At 44.4% G+C, this 13,728-nt stretch overlaps 1 protein-coding gene across 3 annotated transcripts in view; it reads left to right on the top strand.

Annotated features, from left to right (window-relative positions):
* The window catches only part of st3gal3b (ST3 beta-galactoside alpha-2,3-sialyltransferase 3b), a 57,081-nt gene that overhangs the window by 30,264 nt on the left and 13,089 nt on the right, over positions 1-13,728 (top strand). For all 3 annotated transcript variants that reach the window (XM_053651003.1, XM_053651000.1, XM_053651001.1), the window contains 4 exons: positions 5,238-5,332; positions 9,137-9,200; positions 10,758-10,853; positions 11,442-11,628. In XM_053651003.1, the coding sequence (XP_053506978.1) occupies positions 5,238-5,332; positions 9,137-9,200; positions 10,758-10,853; positions 11,442-11,628 (442 nt within the window). The remainder of the gene's footprint in view (positions 1-5,237; positions 5,333-9,136; positions 9,201-10,757; positions 10,854-11,441; positions 11,629-13,728) is intronic.

Below are 13,728 nucleotides of genomic sequence, written 5' to 3'. Positions count from 1 at the left end.
CAGGATGGAATTTTTCAAAATAACTCCAAATTAAAAAAAAAAAAAGATATAGAAAATCCTTCGTTTAGATTTATTTAGACGGTATTGTTTTCTCAGGGTGCTGTCTAAAAATAAATAAAATTAAATTAAAATAACACGTGCAGATCATCTGAGTTTCTAGATTTTGGGTAGATTTTTTTCTTCTCCAGAATATATCGTATTATTTCATTTATTTATTTATTTATTTACTAAAACCCATAGCTGTTATTTTAACAGACGATTATCGTCAGCCTGCAGGGGGCGCACTCTTTTTTATTTTCTTTTTGAATTCTAATCGGGTTTTAGCAGAGACCGCGTAGATACGGAGTGAATTTTTATTAAAGCTTCGATTAAAAATTCATTCTTTTTACTTAATAATCGTTTGTAAATTCTCGAGAACATGGTTTAATATGGAACGCGGCCAATAGAACTAATCGCACCCGGACATTCAGGTTTGTTCTTTTTCGTTCTAAAGTTGTAATTAAATTAAAGTACTTTAAAGAAAAACAACAATTAAAAAAGGAAATGTTGTTCAAGAATGGGAAAAATAATTGCGCGAAGCGGAGAGAGATTTAATCGTTAATAAGTTGTTAAATAGGAGCTGCGTGAGGGGCAGGTCTGTCTGTATCCCTCTGTCTGTCCATCTGTCTCTGTCTGTCTATATATGACTATATGTCTGTCCTTCTGTCTCTCCTGCTGTCTTTCTGTTGGTCTGAATTCTTCTGTCTGTCTGTGAATCTATCTTTCTGTCTGTCTGTGTTTCCCTCTTTCTGTCTATGTGTCTGTCCTTCTGTCTCTCCATGTGTTCGCCTGTATATATGTCTGTCTGTCTCTCTATGCCTGTCTGTCTGTCTTTCTGCATCTGTTTGTTACATCTTTTTGTCTGTCTGTATCTGTCTATATATATGCCTCTGTCTGTCTGTATCCCTTTATCCGTCTGTCGCTCTGTGTTTCTGTCTGTCTGTCAATGCATCTAATTGTCTGTCTGTCTGTCTGTCCATTTTTTTCTTTTTGTCTATCTGTGTCCTTCCATCTAATTTTCTGTTTCTGTCTCTATCTTTCTGTCTGTCTATCTGTCTGTCTGTCTGTTTCTGTCTCTATCTTTCTGTCTGTCTATCTGTCTGTTTCTGTCTCTATCTTTCTGTCTGTCTATCTGTCTGTCTGTCTGTTTCTGTCTCTATCTTTCTGTCTGTCTGTCTGTCTGTTTCTGTCTCTATCTTTCTGTCTATCTATCTGTCTGTCTGTCTGTTTCTGTCTCTGTCTTCATCTGCCTGTCTGTCTGTCTGTCTATGTTTAAAGTTGTGTGCCGTTTAGTATTTGTGTATTCCGCTTAAATAGATGTTGCACCGTAAGGAATGAGTACAAGTATTTGCCCCCTCGATGAGGAATCTAAGCAGCGTAGTGGTTGAGTCGGTCTCCTCATGAAACCCGAGTTAAATCTCCGTTTGATTGGATATAAAAAAAATATTCCGTGCAGCTTGTTAGCCCCGGAGCTATGCCGTATCCGTTTAGCTGTTCTTTCTCTCTCTCTCTCTCTCGCTCTCTCTCTCTCACTCACACACACTCCACTGTGGGATAAGTATGGCAGTAAAAGCGAGGGGGGGGGGGGGCGCCCTCAGCCCAGCGTTAGTTAAGTTAAGTTAAATCCTCGGCCTGCTCCTGGAATCCAATTTATTTTCAACACCTCCCCTTCTCTGCTTTCCCAAATTGTTTGCATTGGAGTCTTAAATCAAATGTCTGGGGTGAACTTGAGCGGGCGGTTATAAAAATACAGCTCCGAGTGAGAGATAGGCGTGAGGAAATGAGCACAATGTGCCCAGGCCTCCTGTTCAGGACCCTTTATGACAAGCAGAGCTCTGTGTGTGTGTGTGTGTGTGTGTGAGAGAGGACCCACCGCTCTCGGACCCCCGTTATTTATAATCTGGGTTTGCCCGAGTCCCAAAAGCCACACAGTAATTAATCACAGTTTGTTTTGGCAAGGTCTCACAGCGTCTGTATTTGTCGGGTGATACGAGGCGAGCGCCCGGCGTGACCGCTTCTCGTTCTTTCCTCCTACGCTCTGGCACGTTTTCTGGCCCTAAAACAATTAGCACAATCAAAAAAGTCGCACTGTTTTTATCTCGCAGCGTTAACCACACTCGCGCTTCATTTCCTGCCGTGACACTTTCCCTACACCAGCACTTCCTGAAGTGCGTTATCCCGCTTACACCACGACAATTACACCTTTCATTTATTCCAATACGTTTATAGTTACATTTCAGTGCTGCGGATTATTTCCGTCCCCGCTTAACGTAAACGGTCGCTTCATCACCGTCCCGTCTTATTTCTCTTCCCTGACCTTAATAAGACCGAAGAAATACGGCTCGTCACCAGGGCTGGGCGATATGACAACGATATCGTATCGCGATACACGACGCACGTCACAATCTATAATTTAGCTAAAATAAACAAGACGACAACAACAAAACGTTAAACCGAGTCTGACGATACTTTTCTTTAACGCCTGTAAAGACGAAGAAGATTAAATTGCTTTTAAACAATTACGTCAAATCGACGTCGTCCGTTCAGTAGCATTCAGCTTGTAAATATTAAAAACGTAACAGATTCATCGCCGCGCCAACAATATCTCAGGAAAGTGTATCGTGTAATCTTTCATCGCGATATCGGTGTTGTATCGATTATATCGCCCGGCCCTGCTTGTCCCCGTGAACGAGCGGTTACTATAGCGACGCTAACGTATAGCAAACGAGCGCGTTCATATAAAAACCTCGCGATTTATTAGAAGCCTAACCTGCTGTTAGAGAAAATTGAATCGCCACCTTGTGACGGATCGGAGTCGACCGGCGCCGTGGTGCAAACATCTGTTCGATCTCACCGCGAACGTGTTTGTAATCAACTCGTTATTGTCGGAATGTTTCTGGGTTGTTCTGTTCTGGTCATATTTTAAAAAAAAAAAAAAACGATAACAGGCTGGCGAGCGTTAAACCGAACGAACCGGACGGGAAGGACTCGATCCGGGAGGGTCGTGAAAACAGACCTCCGTTGTGTGAGCACGTTTTACAGAAGCGGCGTGTAGAGCAAGCGCATGGAATATGTCTTTAGGGTAAGGAAGAAGGAAAAAAAACAACCTGTGTTAGGATCTAGTCAGAAATATTTCTCATGGAACGGAGAGAAGAGGTGAAGCGTAGGCCGTTAGACCGGTCTGTTTGTAGGAGCTGTTCATCTCATGAAAGTTTCCTTTCGTAAAAACGGACTAAAAATAAATAAATAAATATTGTTGTTTTTGGGGTTTTTTTACCTTCGACTCGATGTCCGATTTTCCGTGCCGTAGAAATTCATTTCCGTCGAAGTTTGCGAAACTTGTGGAAGTCGAAAGTTGAAATGAAATACAGCTTGACTTCAGCGTGGAATCGTCGGATCTCCGTGCATCACGTTCTGTAATCTAGCAGATTTTTATTTTCGTTTGAACGGTTCTCCAAAATGGAGAACGTTTTCCCGAGCGCTTCCTTCCACGATGTTTACGTTTAGCAGGAAGATTCGTAGTCGGGCGTTCCGTGTACGTTCTCCAGCTAGCTAGGAACGAGCTCGGCGTGGTACGAGCAACACGCTGCGGAACAAATGAGTGCCGTGGGCACTGAACACCGTGGGACAGGTTGACCTTTTTTAACCTTTCAGTAGAAAGAAAGAAAGAAAAAGCTAAATCGAGGACTTCTAAGCATTCTTTGATTTGTTCTTCTGGTGGAAAAATCCAGCCATAATCTCGTTTCGTTTGGTTTTGTTTTGTTTTGTTTTAAGACGAAACTCTTTAAGTCGAACTCCGTCGGAAAACTGTTCAAAACAAGACTGCTTTATTTATTTATTTTTTTAAAAACCGCTCGCGTTCCCCCTCAAACCGAACCCCGGTTTCACACGCCGGATAAACAGAACGGCGTTTTGTGATTTAAGGGCCCGGTTCTAAACCCAGAGCAGGAATACGGACGGGGGAAAAAAAATCTGAGAGAAATGAGGTTATGTGACTGGAAAGAAAAGCAGGAAACGAATGTAAACTGGAAACCCGGTTTGGAAGCTGGACCGGATCCAACGATCACACTGCGCTGTGTGCCCTGGGCGTGATTGACTCAAACACTTCCTTAAAATTTCCTATTTGTGTTCCTTTAAAAGTTCTGGAAAGCCTAACGTGCCAGGGATAAAGGATCGGAGAGGGGACGGGGGTCAGAGGTCGGCGCATCCGTTTTGCGGCGGGTTTCCAGGAGCAGAGAGAAGAGTGAGCGCGAGTGATCGATTCGTACCGCTTCAACCTCACCGTCTTTACGCCCTGACCAGAGGGTCACAGCAGAGACGAGCCAGGAGCGTTAACCTCTCACAGAAAAATGCTCTGGTAAAGACTCGGTAGGCTCCGAGCGTCTGGCCCGGGAAGCGGAGTTTATTACGGATGACGTTCGCGACACGACGTGAGCAAAGCTCCGCCTGAGCCGACACGGAGGTTTAAGAGTTATCGGAATCATTCACATTTATCCTGTAGGACAGAAAACAACGACAAATAATACACAAAGCGGTTTAATTTATTCCTGTTAAGGTGTATTCACACTCGAGTTCGCAAACCAGGAAAGGATCCTGGACTTATTTTCTGGGGGGCGGGGCTTATAATCTCAGATTTGCGTTGACTGACTAGTACCTACGTGAATTTTTCAGCTAAACCAGCGGTCACAACAAACACAGATATAATTCACTCGGCGGAAACAAAAGCCGATTCGCTGACGGGGAAAGGACGCCGGACGTGAGAGTTTCATTTCCTGCAAACTTTGAAACTTGAATTTGTGGGCCAATAGAAAACAATTGGGCGGGGCTGCGCTCTCTGAATGTTCTGTTCGTACAGGGCGGAGTCGATGCGGATGCAGGGCGCGGTACCGTTAGACGGGAGAACCCGTGTCGAGGAACGCGACTGCGTGTGAATTAATCCCACCCGATGGGCTGGTATTAAATTTGCACGAGGCAGTTTTACTCGGTCTAAATCCCGTGCGTTTTGTAATCGCGTAATAAATTTGTTCGTCAGTCGTCTGAGGATGCAGCACGGTGTTCTCACAGACCCGCAGAAGATTCACTGTCGCGTCCTGTTCCGCTTTGTGCTGCTGATTCTACGATTTCCTGCAAGTGAAAGTGCGAAATGAGTCGTCGGGTCAAACGCCTACATTCTGACGTCTTGTTTTCCCTCCTTACAGGTTTGTTAAGCCGGCCCCTATGTTCCTTGACCGGAACTTTAAGCGCTTAGCGAAAGTCAACAACTATTTACCTCCGTTTGGATTGAAAACACAAGGTATGCACCATTATCATTAGTTTTATTTATTTATTTGTCAAATTGCATGTGGGATATGTGAGCTGTGTGAATGAATGAATGAACGAATGAATGAATGAATTAGCTTAAAGAGCACATATTATGGATTTAAAACACGCCTAATTTTGTTTTAAAGTTCTCGTACGATAGATTTACACATATCCGAGGTCAAAAAAACACTTTAACATGCTCATCATTTAAACGGCAGCGTTACCTTTTCTCCCCCAGTGTCACAAACGACTCGTTCAATGATCCGTTCTAAACGATTCGTTCTAAACTCCTCCTTTCAGAGAGCATACTCTGCTCTGATTGGTCAGACGTCCCAGTCTGTCGTGATCGGTCTAGCGCTGTCAGCGAGCAGCCGATGAACACGAGAGGCGGGGCTTTTTGTTACAAGCCTACGTAGGTTAGTACAGGAAGTAAAGTCTGGAATCACTAACGACTCGATTCAGCTGTTCAGAATCGATTCCTTCTTTCGGGAGTCGATAACTCCGTCTGTCGTGCGTTTTGATTTTTGAAACTTTGCAGATTTTTTACATTCATAAACAGCTACACGTATAACACGCTACATGAAAGGGAATATCTGAAAAACCGTAATAGGTGCGCTTTAATTTAGACTCGGACCTTATTAGCGTAGTAGAATTTAATCCCGAAATGTCGCCGAGCCGAACCGAGTAGTCGAGGATTTAAAAACAAAACGAAAGGATGACGATGTTGAAAGGGATCACGAGGAATAAAGACCAATGTTACCATTTAGCGAGCATAGCGTCACGCTACCTGGGCGCACAAGCCCGGCTGTATTTTTAGCTGAATTTATTTATTTATTTATTTGTTTATTCTTAAACAGTGTTTATTTTTTCAAAGTAGCTGCTTGAAGAGCTCCATATGTGAGGTTAGGTAACGCAGACCGTCATCTTTCCATCATCAAAGCACAAGAATGTTCCTTCTGAAGAATGGTGCTATTGTGGCGGTGTCTTTCTGCCGACACGGGTTGAGGTAATGGCGTATAAATCCACAGACTCGCCGCGATCGTTAGCGTGCATGACCTTTTTTTTTTATCGTCATACACAGCTGCTTGTAAATCTCCGATTAAGATCCGATCTGGAAAGATAGCTTAGATTCGAGTCACATTTTTCCAGCGCGGGAAGACGACCCGAGCTGAATGTGAGCTTTGTGCGGCGTCGAGGCCCGCCACGTCCGCACACACCGAGGCTTTGTGAAGACAGCAGCCCTGTGTTTACGTTAGCGCGGGTTTCTCTTTTCTCCACGCATCGCGGGAGACACGTACCTTCCCTTCGAGCTTTATTCACCCGGAGACGTGATACGTGTGGGTCGTGAATAGCGGAGCACAAAGCGCTCGGGTATTGAGAGGAGAGATAAAAATAGATACTGTCTTCCCTGCCAGGTTTAGCGTAAACGGTTCCTTTTATCCTCCCACGCCTGCTGGGGTTTCTGCTCCCGAGTGAAAACATATCCTCAGGTAACCGAAGTCAGGTGGAAGGGGAAGAGAAAGTGTTCGGAATCCGTACCACCGGCCCAAAGCTCGAGTCTGTCAGAAACACCACAGGAATATCACGCCACGGTGCTCGAGGAGGTTCTCACAATCGATCATGTGTACCGTGAAAAAAAGAGAAGGGAAAAAAGTCACTAGTGTAAATAAATAAATAAATAAATAAATAAATAAATAAATAGCCTGAGATTAAGTGACACCTTTATATAAAACATTACGAAAATCAACTAACAATTTTCATTTTAAAGATATAAAAAGTGCACTCTAAGCCCGCGTACCTTAGAGATATCGCTTGTCTGTATAGTTATCCTTTATGACTTTTTATCGGTTTAATGTTGTCCACGGAACAAGTCGGTTCCTGTTCGCTCTTACGTTATAGCAGCGATAAAAACTCGTTCTGCAAAAGCATCAACTCCTCTGACTGCTACGAAGCACTGACACTGGAGACTCCTTCCGTAAAGGTTCCTCGTTAAACGCGTCTCGTCACGGATCGATAACGTCCCGGAACGGGCGCGGTAACGTAGGTCTTTCACGTGACTGTTTTCCGTGACCGAAGGATGAGTCACGATGATCCGGGCGGCCCAGGGCGGCCCGGCCCGGCGAGTCGTTCTGGAGGTTGTTTGCTTGTGTGCTGAATAGACACGCACGCGTTTCGATGATTCATTCTCCAACCAGCTCAAACGCTTTCACAGCATGATGATTCAAACCTTGGATACTCTGTCGAAATGTAAGGGGAGGGGGGGGATGGGGGAGGGGGGGGAATTTCCCTTCGCGCCCATTTCCCACAATCTGAAAGTGTTTTTCGAGTGAAACCCGGGCTTTTCCTCAATCACTCACGGCCTGATTTTCCCCTCGCCAACACTGTATATACTGAAGGTGAGGGGTTCGTGTGTTCAGACGGCCCGCCGAGATGCTTGGATGAAGTGTTTATCCCGTTATGTGAAAACGATTAGTCACCATCGCTCTTCGCATGTTTTTGGGGGTTTTTTTGGTAAAGAACCTGCAGTGGTGCGTTTGTTTTTTTTTGTTGTTTGTTTTTTTTTTTTTTGCGCCCCTCCCTGATGTCGGTGTGGTCCGCACGCTGTTTACGCTTAGGCCTCGGCGATGCTTGATTGCAGCTGTCGACAATTCATCCAAACGCTGACCCGCTGGTGTTGCCTTCAACTCCTTCAAATCATTCATCCCGTGGTCGGGGTGGTGTTTCCGTACAGCAGGAATTCCCACGGGCGAGAACCGAAAGCACGGCGTCTTAATTGACGTTTTTAATTCTTCGTATCCGGCGCCTTTCATTCATTTGAATGAATTTAGCGTAGGCAAGGCTGAAGCACGTGACCCGCAGTCGGTGCTCTATTAAACAATAACGTACTGACTTGTGTAATACCAAACCAGATGTTGTACACGAGGACGCCGTTACGAGAGGTGTTAACGGGAAACTCCAGATGTGCTTTACTCCAGATTTATGCCGTGTAATGTTTCTCACACGTTCAGGGACCGGGAGAAAAAAAAACAAAAACGTAACGTGTCGTAACGCTCAGTCACGTGGCGGACGTTCAACGTAAACGGATTTTTTCAAAAAAACGTGTGCAGTTTTCTGCATGGAGTCTCCAGCGTCAGCGCTTTCGTAGCAGTCGGAGGGTAAGTTTTCCCGACGTCTTCAGGTCGGACACGTTCACGTATATACGCGTGTCCTCAGCGTTCAATGCGAGACTGCGATACCGTCTGAAATGTACATTATGGCCGAATTTATCGCCGTATTGACATCATTTTGTCTTTTGTTGTTTTTTTTTTTAGTTTTTGGTGAATAATCTGCGAATAATCATCACGCCACCTTTCGTTTCCGTTACTGGGACATTCGCACCTTTCCAGAGACGCGTCGGAAGACGAGGCACGCCGCCGTCTCGCGGGAAACTTTCCACATGGGCATCAGAAGAATGCTCACTATGGCCAAACATCTCGTTAAATTTAGCTCGTGAGCTGACACACTCGGTGCGTCTGAGAGCATTAAATTGCAGACTTTGTCACAGGAATGGGCTTTGTTTAAAAACGGCATTCCTCTTTTACAGGCTGTTTTTTCCATCAGCTAGTTTCCGCTTGCTAATAAAGCTTCCAGTGGCACGCGCGCTGGCTCCCGCTTTGGCTCGACACGGCGTTCGTCTCTCTCCGTCTCCATCAGGGCGTCTCCGAGCGCTGCATGTTTGACATTAGAAAACTATGCAGTCGGTTTGCTCTGACGCTCCAATGCATTCACGCGATTGTTCTTCTGTTTATTTTCGCAGAACGAATCATAGACGCGATATTAACGGCTACGAAGACGTATGGACTCAATCCAGAACTTGACCGGTAAGTGCGAGAGGCGAGGTCTCGAAGAACACACAGAAATCTAATCTAATCTGTTGGGAATAAACAATAAGGGCTTCTTTTTTTTTTCCATACAGGGGCAAGCGTAGGTTAGTGGTGTAGCCATGGCTGTTGCTAATTTGGTTAGGGGAGGGTTCTGCAGGCGATTCTATCTACGATTTTGGTATGATTTTGGTACTTAAATGGCCTCTTTGCACAAGAGATGGCGCAGACAAAATCGGGCTACCAGAAGAGGAAAGAAAAGCATGACAAAGAGATGAGAGGAAGACGGCTTCGCCCAGTTTTTCAGAAAATAAGGCGATTTACGTTCCCTGTTCTGTGCTGTGACTCTGACGCTAGCCCGTATGAAGCTGTTATCATTCACCTCAAATAGAAACTCTATCGATTTCTCATCCCGATGTTAATCCTTGGATGTCGGAACACCATATTTCCCAGAATGTATGTTTATTCCACGCAATCGAGCGATAGTAACCAAGCATCGAGCTTCACAAGGGACGGAAAAGCACCAAGCGACAATAAAACTAGTCCGGTGTGTGTGTGTGTGTGTGTGTGTGTATATGTATTTGAGCTTTCCGAAGCCTTGCAGCAGCTTTCTGTGAGGAATCGATCGAAATGTAATGTAATCGTATAAATCCGCTTCAATTGTCCCGAGCGAGCTGTAGTGATGTCCGATTCGTGAGTGAGTCGTTCATTCGAGTCAGTTCGCTTCAGTGAATCGGAGAATCCCGTTCATAAAACCAGTCTGATTGATTCATTCACGAATCGAACCGATTTGATTCTCGAGTTTGATTCACCGATTCAATGATCCTGTTTTAGCTAATTTCCACATTTCACAGTTCTGGAGCTGCTGGTGTGTGAAACGTATTGTTCACTCGATGAATAATAATAATAATAATAATAATAGTAAAGTTCATTGTCCTTGGGAATAAGAAATTACAAGACGACAGCTTATAAAGACATCCAGACAGAGTTTCTGTGTATGAGAGAGAGAGAGAGAGAGTATATATATATATATACTCTCTATATATATATATATACATATATATATATATATATATATGTGTGTGTGTATGTGTGTATATATAGATACGTGGCAAAAAGAAAAGATAATTGGGGGGTGGGGGTTTGGGCCCGAAGTACAAATTAGCCAGGGGGCCCAGAAACCCTAGCGGTGCCCCTGTGGATGCTGCAGTAGATAAATAATAACAAATATAAAATAACAACAACAAAAAAACATTAAAAGGTGGACAGGATAACAAACAAAATAACTAAACATTTGTTGTATTTTCTATCGGCCAGTTAGTTATTTATATAAATATCCAATCTGTGAAACCTCTGATCCGATCACGAATTCATTCTAACTCCGCCCCTTTTTACAGTCATAAAACTATACTAATTAAGAACGTCATTTGCTACGTCGATCGGCGCCGACGCCATCCTCTCACACCTGAATAAAGAGTTTATTCACACCTCGCCGAAACGCACTGTCGAACGTTACAGGGTTATATGATCGGGGTTTTTCTCTCTCCCTCTCTGTAGATTGAGCTGTAAACGATGTATAATAGTGGGTAATGGTGGAATCCTGGCCAATAAGTCTCTGGGCTCGCGTATCGATGAATACGACATTGTGGTGAGGTGAGTAAACGTTTTTCTAGGTTGTGCTGTGTGTAAATAGTGTGTGTGTGTGTGTGTGTGGTGTAATTATTTACAAAAAAGGATTCTTACTATGTGAACGAGGTCCAGATTGTAATTGAAAAGGTCTGGCCGGTGGTGATTTTTTTGAAATCGTAATTGAAAAGCTGTGGTTGTCGGTTGTTCTGCGCTCCATACACCTACCGAGAAGACCATGTACGTGTGAGATGGTACGTCTTCTTACCGCTTTTTCTTTTCTGATAACGACACTGAAACTGAAATGTTGCGTATCGACCGATCTGATCTGATCCGATCTGAATTTTTTTCTTTTCTTTCACTTTAAACAATACAGGAAAAACTACACGGGTAAAAACATGACAAAAGAAAGAAAACAAAACTTTTCCAAATTCAATTCCGATCATTTCCATCTGTTACAGGATCCGACTGAATTCGTTCTGTTTTCCTCCGATATCCGATCCACCATTTATTAATTTTTTTTTCCCCGGTATCGGATCGGTGCCGTCTCTTCTTCTATATAACGGGCGCAGGTTTTTCAAATGTCCCACGTTCCCAAATATCCGTTTCTTTCAGGTTAAACGAGGCTCCGGTGAGCGGGTATACACGAGACGTCGGTTCCAAAACCACCATGAGAATAACGTACCCCGAGGGAGCCTTCCAGACTCCGGAACGCTACGAGAAAGACTCCCTGTTCGTCTTCTCCGCCTTCAAACCTCTCGACTTTAAATGGCTGAGGCACATGATCTTCCGAGAGAAATTGGTGAGGACGAGATACATCATGCTACTTGACCTGTACCGAGGTAACGTGTCGGGTTTCGTTACCGTACCTCACTTTCCACCGGGAAGCGTCGTCATATTCCTCATTTTAAACGATAATAACCAAAAAAGGCTTCATCAGATAAAGCTGCACTTTATTCCTGCAGTAATTTTCAGAACACTTCAGATACGCCATTCTCCGGCTCCTAAAGTCATGATGCATGAAATGGTTCCACTTATTATCTCCACGTTTTCAAATGAAGCTTATTTCATATACACTGTCGATACTTGCTTATACGTGTCTTTTTTTTTTCTTTCCCCCCTCTCTCCGTGGGCTAATTAGCTTTTCCCAGTGATCTTTAGTGCGCACGTGAATTTAGAGTGTTCATTAGACTTATCTCCCGAAAGGAAAAATTCGAAAGCCTCGTATTGGGATATTGGTGCCGGGAGAATTTAAATAAGAAGTGCAGTACCGAGGAAACGATGTTCGTTTTGTCTGGTTTTTGACGAGCGGGATGATTGACATGTGGTGTAGTCGCCTCTTAATCAGGAAGGGTCGGTCTGGCTGGACGAGTTTCCTCTTATCTTGCCAGGGGAAGGGACGGCGATTTTAATGGCTCTGCTCTCATCCTACGTCTTATCACACGTAGAGCACACACACGCACTTCATTTTTCCTCTTTAGTTCGCGACCGGGGGAGGGGGGGCATTGGCTGTCATATTAATAAAGCTCTGCCAGGTCACGGTATCGAGGTAAGGCTTTTTAAAAACATTTTATCCACCTCCGTGAGTCCCACCTTATTCTGTAAACTTCCTCTGTAGACGTGTCTCTAGGGTTTTTTGGTTTTTTTTCTTTTCTTCTTGTTTTTGTTGTTTTTTTTTGTTTTTTTTTTTTTTGTTTTTTTTCTTCTCTCCCTGGCCAAACGAGTGTCTGGAAGCGGTGCACTCGAGGAGCTCTGAGCCTACACAGCTGCGTGACTTTAAGGGAGCGACAGGACGAAGGAATTTTAACAGGGTTGACATTTGTCAGAGCGCACGAGGCTCGGCCGAGGAAGTGAAGTAGCGGGCCGTGTGATCACTCCTCCTCCGCGCCTTTGAAAAATTCCGATCGTTAAGGTACAGACGGAGATAACGGATCTGCCCTGCGGCGTTTTAATAGATCGCGCCTTGATCTTATAGCCAAATTAGGGTTCCTGAAAGTTGCTAATTACAGCCGTTTTAGCGACAGTTTGCACCGGTGGCCGTAGGGGGAGGGGCGGGGGGGGGTGTGTGTGTGTGTGGGGGTCGTGGACAACAACGACCTGCACGCCCAATACCCACACTCCAAACCACGTTCTTTCTTCTTCTTTTTTTTAATCCCCCCCTTGGCTCCCGTGACATGAAACGAGTTGTCTAAACAATAACGTCGTTTTTGTTTTGGTTTTTTCAGGACACGCCCGTGTATGTACAGGGGAAACCATTTGTTTGGGTTTCAGTCTATAGATCGCGAGGGCTTCATGAGCTTTCGTGATTATTCCCGCATTTGTAAATTTCTTTTCGGAAATGGGAGCGCACAGCTGTAAAAGATGTTTAGAGACGGCTAGTCTACGACGTGACCTGGCGTGTGTGTGTGTGTATTAGTGCTTGTGTGTGTGTGTGTGTGTGTGTGTGTGTGTGTAAGAGTATCATGTTTAAAGTGGCTCCCTTAACTATCTGTCACTTGACAAATGAGGGCCATCGCGTTCGTAACGACAGACGCTTCTGGGCGCTGTGTCTTTTTCTTCATGAAGTATTACGAGCTTGGAGAACATCACGTTTTCTTTCTTTCTTTCTTTCTTTCTTTCTTTCTTTTTTCTCCTTCTTCTTTCCTCTTCTTTTCGGGTGTATTAACAGAGCGGTATCCGAGCGCTTGGTCTAACGAAAATCGTTCGTCTGCTCCGTATCCCTTCGTGCCGATAAAACATTTCCGTCATACCAAATAAATAATAGCGCCCGGGTTTAATCGTACATAATCTCCTCGAACGCTCCGTAACCTTGGAGACGGTAAGTAATTTGTCTCAGGCTTTAGAGACGCAATAACACAGACCAGTCTTGCGTAAACCTTCTTGGAAACCCGGTCCGCGCTTC

The sequence above is a fragment of the Ictalurus furcatus genome, chromosome 20 (genome assembly GCF_023375685.1).
Source record: "Ictalurus furcatus strain D&B chromosome 20, Billie_1.0, whole genome shotgun sequence".
Taxonomy (NCBI): Eukaryota; Metazoa; Chordata; class Actinopteri; order Siluriformes; family Ictaluridae; genus Ictalurus; species Ictalurus furcatus.
Note: the sequence above shows the minus strand (reverse complement) of the source record. Positions and strands in the feature narration are given on the sequence as shown.